This window comes from Lacerta agilis, chromosome 4, assembly GCF_009819535.1.
Source record: "Lacerta agilis isolate rLacAgi1 chromosome 4, rLacAgi1.pri, whole genome shotgun sequence".
NCBI lineage: Eukaryota > Metazoa > Chordata > Lepidosauria > Squamata > Lacertidae > Lacerta > Lacerta agilis.
This window is the reverse complement of record NC_046315.1, coordinates 8,287,571-8,303,785: the sequence shown is the minus strand read 5'-3', so window position 1 is coordinate 8,303,785 and position 16,215 is coordinate 8,287,571. Positions and strand designations below refer to the sequence as shown.

Here is a 16,215-nt window from a genome sequence, read left to right as displayed (position 1 = left end):
AGGACCACAAGGCAGTTTACAAAATAAAAATATTGGTGAGAGCCTGTTGCGCTTTTGCACATTTTATCGCTCCTCTGCAATGTGGTAGTAGGATGTACGAAGCAAGGCACTGCAAAAGTCCATCACCTTTCTGCTGTCTTCGATCTCGTCTTACTATTGTGTTATTCCTCCCGCTCCGATCATTCATGTCTGGTTTGCCTTTAAAAATCACGGTATTTTCTAGCTCTCCCCCTTTTTCGCCGAACCCTCTCCTTGCGCTTGCGCAAAACCTTCCCGCTTCAGGCTCCTCCAAGGCGCAGGCGCATTTGAATGTCCCGCGACAGAAGAGGGGGTTGGACTCCTTCTATTTGCATAGAAGAAAGCGCGCAGGCGCAGGAGCTCTGCATCCGGGTATCCCGCGGGAGACCTGAGTCCGCACACTTCAAGAGAGACAGACGGAAAGCTCCACAGGCAAAGGGCACCAGGGGTTATGGGAATCATGAGATAATTCCGATTGCTAGTAAACAACGCAAGTGGCTGTACCATATCCTGTCTGCAGTGCTTGCTTTCCTCTTCCCTCCCCGTTCGTTTTTCCTTTTATGCGGTGTTTCTTAGGTTCCTTCACATCTGGTCTCCCTTTTCGTTTCCTTTAAAGATAAAATAAAATCATCGAGTTATGCAGAGCTAAAGAAATATAACTGTGTGGTGGGCATAAAACCTTTATGGTCCAAGGGTTTCAAGGTGGGTGTACATGGTTCTCCTAACCATTTCATACCCACAACAACCCTATGAGGTAGGCTAGGCTGGAGCAAGCTCATTCAGTGAGCACACAAAATCCATTTTTTGAAAAAATAAAACCAACCAATCAAACGCCGGCAGAATTGAAACCATACGCGTTATATATTTATTCGTAATTATTATTCAGCGCCCCTCACATGGCGGCGCTCCGAAAGGAATCCGGAAGTCTGGTTCGCCTTAACCTCTGAAAAGGGCGACTACGAGCGGGGCAGGGGAGGCGTGGCTTGTGTGGAGAAAGGGTAAGTTCTTTCGAGCGCAGTATGGTTTTCGTTGTGCGCACGCGCGAGCGCCTCACCGCACCTGCGCGGCAGCCTCGATGGTGGTTGGTTCCCCGGAGGGGGCGGCGCGGTGCATGGTGGGAAGGAGGCGGGCGGGCGGGCGGCATCGGCGGCAGGGTTCCCTCGCTCTCTTCAGTCAGGGCCGAGGGCCGCGCTCGCGGGGCGTCCGGAGGAGCCGCCTCCGAGGATGCCGAATTTCTGCGCCGCCCCGAACTGCACCCGCAAGAGCACCCAGAGCGACCTGGCCTTCTTTCGTTTCCCGCGGGACCCCGCCCGGTCAGTTTCCTTTTGGGGGGGGCAGGAGAATGGACATCATATGGGGGTGGTGGTCCCACGGCAAAGTAGAGGGAAGAAACCGCGGGCCTGGGTTGGCGGGAAAGCGCGTTCACACGTTACGCAGTGGCGGACACGTGTTCGTCGTGGAACACGTGTGTGCGAGAACGGTAAATCCCAGTCCCTGGGTGAACCCCGCGCATTCTAGCCGTATGCATGTGTTCGCCGCGAACCTGAAGGTTGTGATGCGTTTAGGCGTCAGAGGCGGGTTCACACGTTACGCAGCGGCAGACCCGTGTTCGTCGTGGAACGCGTTCGTGCGAGAAGGTGGAATCCCAGTCCCTGGGTGAGCCCCGCACATTCTTTTTTTAAAAAAAAATCCTTTATTGCAAAATAATTTACACATAGAACATAAAAAACAACACAAACGAACCAGTACAGTACCAACATACAAGCTAGACACTAACAACACATCATTTAACATCAGACACACTTTTGACTTCCGATTCACCTCCTTGTGCTTTTTACACATTATTGGTATTATATACGCACTATTTCTAGCTGTATGTGTGTGTTTGCTGCGACCTGAAGGTGGGGATGCATTTGGGCATCAGAGGGGTGTTCACGCATTTATTCAGCAGCGGACATGGGTTTGCGTTGGGCGAGGGTGAAATTTAGCTCCCCCTCCCCCATACTTCTTATTTTCACATAATTCCTCTGGGTGCAGTTGTTTTGCTTCGGATCTTCTCAGAAGGTGAAGATACAAGTATAGATTTTATTGTTATCACTTTATGCCCCCTCAGCTCAGCACCCTATGAGGGGGAACTGTCCACAACGCCCTAGACCCAGTGCTGCTTCTTCACACATGTGATGGCCATGCTCTCAAATGCAGCTTCCCAGATGTGTGTGCAGCTCTTTGCGTCCAAGAGTAGGTTCACACGTATGTGGCTGGTTGTGGGGTGCATGGTCCTTGATTACTTAAGGACGGAAGAAACCTGCAGCCCCCTCTGTAAAGTTAAAGGTAAAGGGACCCCTGACCTGACCATTAGGTCCAGTCATGGACGACTCTGGGGTTGTGGCGCTCATCTTGCTTAATGGGCCGAGGGAGCTGGCATACAGCTTCAGGGTCACGTGGCCAGCATGACTAAGCCGCTTCTGGCGAACCAGAGCAGCGCATGGAAATGCCGTTTACCTTCCCGCCGGAGCGGTACCTATTTATCTACTTGCACTTTGATGTGCTTTCGAACTGCTAGGTTGGCAGGAGCTGGGACTGAGCAACGGGAGCTCATCCCGTTGCGGGGATTCGAACCGCCGACCTTCTGATTAGCAAGCCCTAGGCTCAGTGGTTTAGACCACAGCACCACCCATGTCCCATCTGTAAAGTTGATGGACTGCAAAAAAAACCAACAAAAACTCACCTTCTGTGACCACTGGTCATGCTAGCTGGGACTGCACCTATGACTTCAGATTAAAACTGCAGAGTGGAAGGAAAGGAGGGCCTTTTTCAGCCTCCCCACTTCCAGCTACTCTCTGAAGACTGGGGAAGAGATCCTCTTAAGACTATTAGGGGCATGGGCAGGGGAAGGACTAGACCATGTGAAAAATGAACATAATATTTTATCTGCAGTTCATTCATTTTCAGCTTTGTATATTATAAAAAAGTGCGGCTAGGCATTCCGTTGTTGCGCCCGTAACCTCGGTTTAAAGTGCCATTTAAGCTCCTAGCTTTCATAATCTCAGTTTCTAACACTGCCTTAGGGACATGTTTTGCTCATGACAGTACTTCTGTCACTTGAGCAATCATATTAATTGTCTATATATAATTAATTCATCTTTATTTATACCCTACCATTTTCCCTGACAGAGAGTCAACGCGGCTTACAGTTAAAATAAAAGCAGTTGTCTTTCTGTACCACTTTGTCCAGCATCCCTTGACTCAAACCCACAACCCTGGGATTAAGAGTCCCGTGCTCTACTAACTGAGCTATCCCAGGATACACATGGATATATTGCTGTTCATTTGAGAATAGCTTCATGGGTGTCTGTGTGTATGCTTCTAGACGCTCGTGGGCAAGTTCACACATACAAATATGCACCCCACCTGCTCGATTACTGCATACCTGAAGGACACATTCACACATATAGGTGTACACAGATTGATTACCGTGCTCCTGCAGATAGGTTTTCCTGTACTCGTACGGCTGTATGCTTAAGGGCAAGCTCATAGATACGGTGATACAACGCAGAATAAATATGCACCTAAGGGCAGGTGTCCCACATGTACAGAGAATCATACCGGACCCTGCTTAGCTTTGCAAATGTGCCAGTGGTTTCACTGCTGCAACACTACTCCGCACAGATTAGTTTCTTTTGGTTGTGTCCATTGTTGTGCTATGGAACATTTTTCATCAGCGCAGGGGTTTTTGCTTTCGCAATGTAAGTACCCCGTCCTTCCCCCTCCCTGTGCATCCCCCTAAATCTGTTAAGAGTTCCCCCAATCCTCTGGAGCAAATTTGGATTGGGGGGGAATCGGATCCATGTGCTGAAGGGACACAGTCATTGGGTCCCCATTTAGGAGTGAGTTGATTCCTCTATATCCCATAGATGCCAGAAGTGTTATTATATATCCCCCCCCAAAAAAATGGCAATTTGTATTTTAGCTGCTGTGAATATTGTGTGTGTGTGTTGTTGTTTTTTAAGACAAAGCAATAATTGATTTTTGGTTCTCTTTCCAGTCAAGAATATTTTGAAACCATTTAAACACATTTATCAGGAGACACTTCATGAATTAGAGGTTGAATAATTGGTTGTAAAGGTTCACTTTGGTTTCTCAAACCACCTTATAGTGTCATGGTCTTTAAGACAAAAAGAATTTCCACAGCTGTACAAAATAGCAGGTGTGGTTTAGTACAAAAATCATATATGTAGTTCGTTTTACACAGATTTAGTTTCACAGTCGAACCTTTCCGAGATGTGGGCAATCGTCCAAAACATCCGTGCTGAGCTGGCTCCTTAGAATATGTTGTGCATGTTTCATAATTGCTTTTGTTTGAAAATTTCAAAATCTGTCAATCCAGAAATGGCATAATATGTGTGACTTCATTAGGATTTGAAAAACTGCACAGGTACACCTGGATCTTCTTCTGATTTACCCCCCACTCGCCTCAAAAACGTATTGATCATTCTTGTTATTGGATCTACTGTTCAGAAATTATAAAATTGTTCCTTAGAGGGCCATTTGGCAACAAGAAAATAATTGAAAATGTCATGTCAGCATCATAGTTCTCTGGGATACCTTCCTGCCATTAAGCCATTGCTCATTCATCAGCAGGTGCAAGATGGAAATAAATTCTCTCTTGAGATGCTTTCCTATTTCTATACTTTTCTCACAGGAGGAAGGAACATTATTTGAGGCAATGAACAATGAGACCGAAGCCTGTTTGTTTATTCATTCATACATATGTTCCACCATTCATTCCAGTGAGAGCTTTTTGCCCCAGTGGTGTGAGGTTTTAAGCAAGGGTTGGTTTGTGCTTCATTCCTCTTTCACGAAATTCAGGTGGTTAAAGCTGACTGAACAACAGAGCTAATTCCAGACATTGACTTTGAAAGTGCATTTTTACCCTGACCGTCTTAACGGAGATTTTTGTTTAAAAAATGAAGTTGGTGTTTCCTAAATTTCTGATACCCGTGGCACTACTTTCTGCATTAAGAATGAAGCGAATCTCCAATTTTAACCCTTCCCAAAAGGTTTACTTTTATATCAGCCTTGTAAACAAGCTGCCAAAAGTTACTGTCCCAGAAAATGGACTCATTTCTGCCTTGGGCCTGGGGTTCCTCTGCCTTACCTTCATGCAATTCCTTGTTCCCTCTGGCTACCAGGTGAATGCATAGGTCAGGCATAGGCAAACTCCGGCCCTCCAGATGTTTGGGACTACAGTTCCCATCAGGACCAGTGGTCAGGGATTATGGGAATTGTAGTCTCAAACCAGAGGGCCAGAGTTTGCCTGTGCCTGGCATAGGTATTCTCTTGAGTGCATTAGAGGAAGAATTACCTATCTGACCTGTGAGAAGTCCATACCTTGTGTTTCCGCACCATTCACTGACCTGACCTGATTTATGCGGAGAGGCAACAGGTAGCCTCACCTGAGCCCAGGTAATCCCACTGCTTGCCTGCACCAAACGATCCAGTCATTCCCACTGGAAAAAAAATCACAAGCAACACGCGGCTAATAATGTTTTAACCAAATATTTGTAACATGTATTATTTCACAATTCTTAAACAGAAAATATATAATGGAGTCACAGAGGCAAACGAGCCTTTCAACAGTCACAGTCCTGTAGCTGTGCAATAATGGAAGCTCCAAGCGTAGTAATTCTTAAACAGAAATTATGTAATAGAATCACAGATAATGGAAGTCTGTCACTGTTGCATGCCCAACATAAGGCAATACAGTGGTACCTCTGGTTGCAAACAGGATCCGTTCCAGAGCCCCGTTTGCAACATGAGCAACACGTAACATGAAGCGCTGAATCTGCGCATGTGCGCGGTGCAATTTGTCGCTTCTGCACATGTGTGAATTGCCGAATCCAGAAGTAACCCGTTCCGGTGCTTCTGGGTTCGGCACGTTCGTATCCTGTGACGAACGCAACATGAAGCAATCGCAACCAGAGGTACGACTGTATAGTCCATAAGTGTAAAGAGATAAGCCTTTCAACAGTCACAGTCCTGTGACAATGGATGCTCCAGAACGTGGAGAACGGAACAGTTCTTCCGGATGACGAACTGTTTCGATAGTAACTCTTCATCAGCAGTTAAAGCAGGAAGAACTTCCTGACAGTGAGAGCTGTTTGACAGTGGAATTTGCTGCCAAGGAGTGTGGTGGAGTCTCCTTCTTTGGAGGTCTTTAAGCGGAGGCTTGACAGCCATCTGTCAGGAATGCTTTGATGGTGTTTCCTGCTTGGCAGGGGGTTGGACTGGATGGCCCTTGTGGTCTCTTCCAACTCGTATGATTCTATGATTCTATAAAATGGTACTAACAGGTACATCAAGTAGTAGCACAGGATCAGCACTCACTAAGAAGTGTAGAAAGCAATATAAAGGAGTGGCAGAGTCCTAGTTCCTGCAGAGACTTGGTCGGACTTTTTCTCTCCCCAGAGCCATCATGCATAAATGCAGCAGGTGCTCTTTCGTGGCTTACAGGCACCTCTGAATGACTTTTATCTGTTTGATGGAGGAGCAGCGCCTTCTCTGGGAACTATTGTTTTGGGAGCTGATGACCTGTTATCTCTCGCAGGTGTCAGCGTTGGGTTGAGAACTGCCGAAGGGCCGATTTGGAAGACAAGACGCCGGACCAATTGAACAAGCATTACAGGCTGTGCGCGAAGCACTTTGAAACCTCGATGATATGTAGGAGCGTAAGTAAAAAGGAATCAGTCGGCAGTAATAGTCTCCGGCTTACTATGCGACGTGCAACTGGATTCCTCCTTCCTCCCGCGATAACTTGTGTTGGAAGCAGGAGTTTCGTCCCGGGAACGTCTTATCAAACAAAATGCTTTTTTGTGGCTTGATTTACTGCCTGTTGCTAATTGACAGGCTCTTCCTGCCAGCTGGAATGCGTGGGTTGCCTTCTGCCCTCTCCTGTGCGTGCCTAACCTGTGTGCTTTCAGTGCTTTTAAGCCTTTGCAGGATTACTTAAATAAGAAAAAAATGCAGGGGTGTACTGGTGTTCTGGGAATCGGCACGGTGTGTGTCGGAGAAAAGCAGCGATTGGGCTCTCCCTTTGAAAATACTGGGTTTCCTTGAAGAGCTTTGCCTGGAACTCTGCTGGGGAGAATTCCATCTCTAAAATCAAAATGTGTTTTATGGCCTCAAAAATGTTTTTAAAGTAATATTTTAAATAGCCAAGTGGATCAACTTGCTCATGGGATGCAGAAGCAGCTGGCTTCACTTTTGCTACGTTTGTGTAGAATTTTACTTTAAAACATCAGATGCCTCTCCCCCCCCCCGCCCCTTGTTGGCAGGTAGCCTTTTGAGGAAGGGCTTGCACGAGAATCACATATGCATTCATAAAATTCCCTGCGAGCAGCTGTTTTCCCCCCATGTAAAAATATCCACTAGTTGCCTTTTAAAATCCTCTCTTCAAGAGTGCTGGGTGTGGGGAGGGGAATTCAAAGTATAAATATGGCAAAAGTTTGCTCGCCCCCTTCCTTGTTGTCTCAGAACTCCAGCACAACAAACACATAAATGAAACTGGGACCAGAAACCTTAGCTATTCATCACTTGCTCGTCTGAGAACGCTAGTCCAGGGGTAGGCAACATAAGGCCCGTGGGCCAGATGCAGCCCAATCGCCTTCTCAATCCGGCCCGTGGACGATACAGGGAATCAGCGTGTTTTTACATGAGTACAATGTGTCCTTTTATTTAAAATGCACCTTCTGCTCATGTAAAAACACCAGGCTGGCCCCACAAATAACCCAGAGGTGCATTTTAAATAAAAGCACACATTCTGCTCATGTAAAAACACCAGGCAGGCCCCACAAATAACCCAGAGGTGCATTTTAAATAAAAGCCCACATTCTACTCATGCAAAAACACCAGGCAGGCCCCACAAATAACCCAGAGATGCATTTTAAATAAAAGGACACATTCTACCCATGTAAAAACATGTTGATTCCTGGACTGTCTGTGGGCCAGATTTAGAAGGCGATTGGGCCGGATCCGGCCCTCGGGCCTTAGTTTGCCTACCCATGGTCTACAGCAGGCATGTCCAACAGGTAGATCGTGATCTACCGGTAGATCACTGTACGTCTGCGGTAGATCACTGGTAGATCATTGGTTCCCCCCCCAAGAAGCTGAACAACTGTGGCTCCCCTGAAAAAAGCTCAACATTTTTCCTCCTCCCTGAAAAAACTCAACAATTTTGATCCGAACCCCCTAAAATGGGCCTTCCTCCTCCTTAAAAAAAGCTCAACAACTTTGACCTGGTAGATCACTGCCAGTTTTTAACTCTGTGAGTAGATCGCAGTCTCTTGGGGTATAAATGCCATAAACGAATTTATTTGTCTCCGTGGCCTGGCAGTTCTGAGAATTGAGCAGAATCATACTTAACTGTACTTGGCAGGGATGGATAAGAGTTAACGTAAATCCAAATGCTAAGGTATATAAAAGCAGATTCGCCACATGCTCTCTTGGTGGTTTGCCGTTTTCCAGAGGGCTCCCTCCTGATTCTAAATGAAGGATAGTAACCTGGGGCAAGAAATCCCTCTGCAACTTCCCCGGGAGCTTATTTTTCCCCACTTAAAAGAAACATGCTGTGAAACAATGAGAGACGAAGACTTTTGCTTTTCTCTTTGCAGAGTCCCTACAGGACTGTTTTACGAGACAACGCCGTGCCAACAATTTTCGACCTCACGAGCCATTTGAACAACCCACATAGCAGACACAGGAAAAGAATTAAAGAGCTGGTAGGTCTGCCTTGGACTGAGATGCTACAAATAAGCTGACCAGTCAGTCTTGATGTTTTCTGTTGTGGCTTGAGGTCGAAACAAGTAAGAAAGGAATTATAACAAGACGATATACCCACAGTAGCAGTAAAATATTACTTATTTATTTACCATACTACTGAGGAGGCAGAAAACTGGCTCAAACTTCACATGCTGCCAAGATGAATCCCACCACTGCTAATAGCATCACCCTATTATGTGAAAAGGCGTCAGAAATTTGTTTTGGGTTTGTTTGTTTTGCAATTCAGATTAATTTGCTTTTACCTCCACAACTGTGTCTAAAAAATGGGGGAAATTTGCAGAAGAAAAATAAGGCGACAGATTGAAAAATGACGTACGTCCTCTACATAACCGCAGCCACAAAGACGGAGTCTAAAGTCGTAAAGCATTTTGGCACCTGTTAACATCCTGAGAGAAGTTAGCACCGTTAAGTAATTTTAGAGATGCTAGTTAAGCCCAAAGGGTATATAGTTCAGTACAAGAGGAATGGGAATAGCCCAGGTTTTCTTCTCAGAGTACAGCTTCACTGTATGTTTTGCCGTGTCTCCGGTTGCGAATCTCTTGTTCGTTTTAGCATCCTCGGTCTTGTGAGAAATTGACGGTTTGATGGGTCTCTTCCAAATGAGGGGTTGAATATTTATTTATCGGAATATATATATATATAAAGGCAACAGAGGAGAGCTCTCGTTTCCTCCACCGCCACCTGGGCTGGTGGTGCTCTTAAGGGGCGCACAAGACTTTGCTGAGTTGCCTGTCACTACTGTGGTTGGCACTGACAACGTCCCGTCTCCCAAACTCTTGGGGGTGCTTGCAGAGTGCAGACCGGTTTCTTAGTTTGTGGAAGGAAGGCAGAAGTAGATCAAGTCTCTCTTGCCATTTCTCCAAAACCCAGCATAATATGAGGCACGACCCCCCTCTCAGCACTACCTAACCCCCTGTGGACTTGGAGGGTGGAGCAGGGTTGGGTTTTTGTGCTTTGCAGTGTGAAATATTCCTCCTCCTCTGTGCAGTTCTCTGAACACTTCCAGGAGGTACTGCTATGAAATAAAACCCCATTTTTTTTCTGTAGGCTTCCGAAGCCACGTAAGCAGTTTTATCCCTAATTGACTGGAATATACATTTGGATTCAAAAGACTCCTGCTTATAAAATTAGTAGATTTCTAGTGACTTGTCAGTGGCTCATAGAATGCCTTGTTTTCTCTCTCTCTCCAGAGTGAAGAAGAAATAAGAACATTAAAGCAACAAAAGAGTAAGTTGATTGGACATTTGAAAGAGCGATAACCTCTGGAGGCAATAAGCTTAGCATTGGAAAATATCATATTTTGGTCCTGTTCCTTCAGGAAGCCGCTTCCTCCTTGGGTAAAAGGCTGAATGCAAATGTCCCACATCAATACAATGACTCAATGGCATTGAACACTGTCTGAACTCCTGGGATTGCGACTTGTGCACAATCCAGCCAAGCCCTGTTGGTATCAGTGGAAGAATTTATGATTTTTAAGTCTCCTCTCCCCCTTTAAATCAATGGGATTTTGGCTGAATCGTGTCTGTTGCGCAGTGAACGGTGAAGTGGTCCAAAGCTTTCATACGCTGCATTCTTAGCCATACACCAAGAGTAGTCCTTGGACGACCATGTGGTTGCAAACACATGCAGCCTACAGCAGCCTTTGCAAACCATATATTTGGGACTGCAGTCCCAAAGCATATGGAGGGTACCAGGTTAACATACAGAGACACTCACCAGCCGTGTTAGAAATTCAGATATATAAGCTAGGTGCCAAATGGCTCCTTAAACCAGGGTTACAGTCTCCAAAACAAAGTGTCTAGTTGCTATTTTGGGGCCAGATGGCTCAAAGGTCGTATTTTTCAGTTACGACTTTTGGATTCCTGAAATTCATTCTGATCATGCAGATAAAATATAACGGGTGGAATTCTGCAGGTTGTGTTGTTAGTATGTGAAAACGTTCCAGATCCAATGATCCTCAGCTATACGCCTCCAGATGGTGGACATGTCAGGTTTGCCCTGTCTTAAAGTGTGCAATGGGGCGTGGGTGGCGCTGTGGGTTAAACCACTGAGCCTAGGGCTTGCCGATCAGAAGGTTGGCGGTTCGAATCCCCGCGATGGGGTGAGCTCCTGTTGCTCGGTCCCTGCTCCTGCCCACCTAGCAGTTCGAAAGCACATCAAAGTGCAAGTAGATAAATAGGTACCGCTCCAGCGGGAAGGTAAACGGCGTTTCCTTGCGTTGCCCTGGTTCGCCAGAAGCGGCTTAGTCATGCTGGCCACATGACCCGGAAGCTGTACGCCGGCTCCCTCGGCCAGTAAAGCAAGATGAGCGCCGCAACCCCAGAGTCGGACACGACTGGACCTAATGGTCAGGGGTCCCTTTAAAGACCTTTACCTAAAGTGTGCAATGGGCTTGAGTCCTTCATTGGGATAAGAGAAATTTATTACATGTGTATTTGTGTTCTTCCTAGAAAGCTCAGGACAGTTAATAGGCCCTCCACCGTTGAGTGATTTACAGTTGGCAATCTAAAATAGCCATTAAACATGCAAATAAAAAGAAACAAGTTACATGTATGTGTATACCAAAATCACGTTGCAATATTAATTGAAAAGTATGTGCAGCTGTTAATATTGTTACATATGCAGTGCAGTCAATTGGCTAAGGCAGTACATATTTCTCAGCCATTGTTGGGCTACAGCTCCCATCATCCCTGACCACTGGTCCTGCTAGCTAGGGATGATGGGAGTTGTAGTCCAACAACATCTGGGGGCCCATGTTTGAGAAACAACTATCCAAGGGGTCACCAGCATAGTGCGCTTTCGGTGTTTCGATCTCCAACTCCCAGCAGCCCCTGTCAATCTGGCCAGTTGCCAGGAATGATGGGAGTTGTAGTCTACGTCATCAACGTAAGACAACTGTATGAGCACCACCTAAACCACCCAGCTATCTATCTAAAGACGTTAGAAAACCCGAGACACCGATGGGCCTTTACTAGGGCTTGTTTTAATGCATTACCCTCGGCGTTACTAACTGGTAGATATCTTCTGATCCCAATAGAACAGAGGCTATGTCCTTGTGATCCCAAGGAAATCGAATCTATTAGCCACGTTCTTCTACACTGCACTCTGTATCGAGATTTGAGGAAGGAGTTAATCAAACCCCTGTTAAAAAAATCTACCAGGCCGTTCAATTGAAATGCTGACTAGATATTTAATTGAGGACACCAACCCAGAGCGAACTATGACTGTAGCTAAATTTTGCTATCATGCGGCAAGACTGAGACGCGTCATGACATCAACTAACAACAGCGATAAAGCCGTCCACCAAGCCATAGCAGATAATACTTAAATGGAATTTTCTCCCATTAAATTTTAGCTTAATTTTAATCTAACATGGGATCTGAAATATTTATACTATGTACTATTGTTTTATTTTCTCTTTTGCTGGTCTATGACCATAATAAAGTTTTATTATTATTATTATTATTATCTGGAGGGGGCACCATTGTTGACTGGAGCTCCGATAATGATGAATTGGGTGTTGCTGGCGTTTCCATATTAAATATACCATTATCTCCTCTCCTAGTTGATGAAGCTTTTGAGCAGGAGAAGATGAACCAAGAATCTGTCGACAACGACATGCGGAACCCAGCCTCCGAGGAAGGAGGCGACGAGCCGGTCGACGACGATGTCCCTTTAACGCAAGAGGAGAGGGAAAACAAAGATTACCTTAAATCTCTGTTTGAGATTTTAATCCTGATGGGGAAACAGAACATCCCTTTGGACGGCCACAGCGCTGACGAACTCCCCGAAGGGATCTTTACCCCAGACAACTTCCAGTCTCTCTTGGAATTCAGGATAAATTCCGGAGATGAGGTTCTGAGGAAGCGGTTTGAGACCACGGCTGTGAACCTCGCCTACTGCTCCAAAGCCCAGCAAAAGCAAATGCTGGAGATCTGCGAGAGCTGCGTTCGGGAAGAGACCCTCCGCGAGGTCAGAGACTCTCACTTCTTCTCCATCATCACAGAAGAGGTGGTGGATCTCGCCGGCGAAGAGCACTTGCCGGTTCTGGTGAGATTTGTGGACGATTCTCACAACCTGAAGGAGGAATTCATAGGGTTCTTGCCGTACGAGGCGGACCCCGAAATCCTGTCCGTTAAGTTCCACACGACCATTACCGAAAAGTGGGGCTTGAACATGGAGTACTGTCGGGGCCAAGCCTATATCGTCTCCAGCGGGTTTGCCTCGAAAATGAAGACTGTGGCTACAAGGATCTTAGAGAAGTACCCTCAAGCTGTTTATACCCTGTCGTCCTCCTGTGCCTTGAACATTTGGCTCGCCAAATCTATTCCAGTCCTGGGCATTTCCATTGCCCTCGGAAAGATAGAGGAGGTGTGCACGTTTTTTCATCAGTCGCCCCAGTTGCTAGCCGATTTGGACAACGTCATCTCCGTTCTCTTTCCGAACAGCGAAGAAAGGGGGAACGAGCTGAAGGAGGTCGTGCGCTCCCACTGGACGGGCCGCCACGACACCTTTGAGATTGTCGTGGACCTCATGCAAGCCCTCGTGCTGTGCCTGGACTCCATCAACGACACCTCCGTCCGGTGGAACAGCTCTGTTGCCAGCCGGGCGTGCACGCTTTCCACCGCCCTGTCGGATTTCGACTTTGTGGTCACGGTCGTGGTCATCAAAAACATTCTCTCTTTCACCAGGGCCTTTGGCAAGAACCTCCAGGGCCAGACCTCGGACGTCTTCTTTGCGGCCAGCAGTTTGACGGCGGTGTTGCATTCCCTGAACGAGGTGATGGAGAACATCGAGGTGTACCACGAGTTCTGGTTTGAGGAAGCCACCACCCTGGCCACCAAGCTGGACCTGCCCGTCAAGCTGCCCGGGAAATTCAGCCGTGCCCAGCAAGGCAGCTTGGACTCCGAAATCACCCCGGAAAACTACTACAAGGAAGCGCTTAGCATCCCGACCATGGAGCACATAATTCAGGAGCTGAAAGACATCTTCTCCGAGCAGCACCTGAGGGCTCTGAAGTGCTTGTCCCTGGTGCCCTCGGTCATGGGGCAGCTCAAGTTCAACACGTCGGAGGAGCACCACGCCGACATGCACAAAAACGACCTCCCCAACCCGGACACGCTCTCCGCGGAGCTTCATTGCTGGAGGATAAAGTGGAAGCACAGAGGGAAGGACATCGAGCTCCCCACGACCATTTACGAAGCCCTCCATTTGCCCGACATCAAGTTTTTCCCCAACGTGTACGCCTTGCTCAAGGTCCTCTCCATCCTGCCGATAATGAAGGTGGAGAACGAGAAATTTGAAGTGGGCCGGAGGCGCTTGAAGGCCTACCTAAGGAACACGTTGACCGAGCAGCGGTCGAGCCACCTGGCCCTGCTCAACATCAACTTTGACATTAAGCACGACTTGGATATGATGGTCGACACCTACATCAAGCAGTACCCCGAGAAAGCAGAGGAGGATTTCCCTCCCCCTAACAGTTCAGAAGCGACGGAAGAGACTTAACACAGGAACGGGGCAGTTCTCTGTTGTCTGTTCTGGATATTTGGCAGTTGGGGGGGTACATAACTGAAAGAGGAGTAGCTGGGTCACAGCAAGCATATTTCTGTTTAATTGCTCAGGATTTGTTGCTTCTAGACCCACCCAACCCCGCCCCGATTTACCGTTCCGTAAAGCTTTTATTATTTAAAAGTGCACAGTGTCTGCAGTTGCCGCGACTGCGTCTGCTTTCTCTTCCCCTCCTGCCGTCCCTTACAATACGATGCAGTTTAATCTCTTCGCTTTAGGGAAGCCCAGTTCATGGGTTGCCATACTTCCGCCCAGATAACCAGAAACGCCCTTTGAAAATGAACAAAATTTTATTGGGTTGTTGCTGTTTCGGCTTACGGATCTCCCTGAACCCGACAGGAAAATCTTTTAAAATGGTCTACGTTTAAATGAACTATTTGAGCAGTTTGAGTTGGGTCTAATCCAGGGGTCGGCAATGTGCGGCCCATGGGCCTGGGTGTGGCCCACGAAGACCGTTTTACTGGCCCAGGAGCCATCCCTGAACCGAGCTGCGCACTGTGCTAAACCATCGCGGTGCGGGGACTCGCCGAGCGGCGCCAGAAATTGCATCTGTGCATGTCCAGACGCCGAAAATCGCTTCTGCGCAGGTGAGATTTTTGGCGCCTGGGCATGCACAGAAGCAGTTTCTGGCGCTGCGGACATGCACGGACGCAATGTCCGGCGCTGTGCCAGTCCGGCCCATGGACAATCTCCGTGGGAGTGATTGGGCCCATGGCCGGTAAACCTTGCCTACCCCTGGTCTAATCCATGCCCTCCTAATGTTGCTGGACTCCAGCTCCCATCATCCTTGACATTTGGCCTTGCTGGCTGGGGTTGATAGGCATTGGAGTCTGCGGTACCAGGAGAACCCCGTGATGGCTACCCCTGCCCTAAACTAATCTGTTGTCGAAATTCTTTTATGTGTCTGGAGTTCAGTTCCCCTGAGACTTGTGGGACTTGCCACAACACTGCACAGAGGATTTTGGACAAGGGCTTTTGGCCCCTTCTCATTTCGGTGATCCTATTCTTGCCGTTCCGGAGGAATGTGTCTTTTTTCCAAGGGGTGTGTTAACTTCATCTGGCTGCCCTTGTTTCCCTTATGTTGCATTGACTGTTTGATGGCCCTCTTTGACCTCTCCTCTACTTTTAGGACTGGAAGAGAGCTCTTCACCCCCCAGAAATGAAGCTGTTTTGTAAAAGGAAAAACAACAGAAAACTATATTCCAAGAGCATCTAAGACTGTGCATCGGCCAGACTTGTATCTATAAGTTTTTACTAGCCTCCAGAATATGAATTGCAAGCCTAGTTAGGCAGCAGAGCAAAGAGGAGGATGTGTTCTGTTTTGGTTTGGGGGTTTGTTTGTTTTTTTAAAAGAAAAATGTAGAAGTCATATGGAGATTTTTTTCCTGCTGGTATTTTTTTGGCAAACAAAGGAGACGTTTTTGTATAGTTTTATTTCCATCCAGAATAAAATGTGAATTTGCTATTTTGGTATTATCTGTGTGCTGCAGCTATAGAGCAGGCTCCCTCTCTCTCTGTGTACACAAATGATTGGTCTGTATAGCCGGTTTTATGGGGGCCAGAATAGAGATTCTGCTGATGAAGCAGTGGTTTTTCAAACTCTCCCATCCAGGAACTCTTTGTGTTGGTTCACCTGCCAAGCAAACCCTGAGTGTCTGCCACGGAACTTGTGTGCAGAGAGGATTCTGGTACTTGAGGTTGTGCATTTGATTCATAGGGAGGTACTAGCAAGGCCTGTTAAAAACCTGTGAAGAGCCTTCCTGGATCAGGCCAATGGCCCGTCTAGTCCAG

General features: G+C 47.1%; 1 protein-coding gene across 1 annotated transcript; it reads left to right on the top strand.

The window, feature by feature from the left end:
- The first annotated feature begins 1,149 nt into the window (after window positions 1-1,149).
- On the top strand, window positions 1,150-14,411 carry THAP12 (THAP domain containing 12). The gene is made up of 5 exons (XM_033145985.1): window positions 1,150-1,331; window positions 6,626-6,746; window positions 8,688-8,795; window positions 10,047-10,083; window positions 12,422-14,411. The coding sequence occupies exons 1-5, from the start codon at window positions 1,243-1,245 to the stop codon at window positions 14,359-14,361; spliced, it is 2,295 nt and encodes a 764-aa protein (XP_033001876.1). The 5' UTR covers window positions 1,150-1,242; the 3' UTR covers window positions 14,362-14,411.
- The last annotated feature ends 1,804 nt before the right edge of the window (window positions 14,412-16,215 follow it).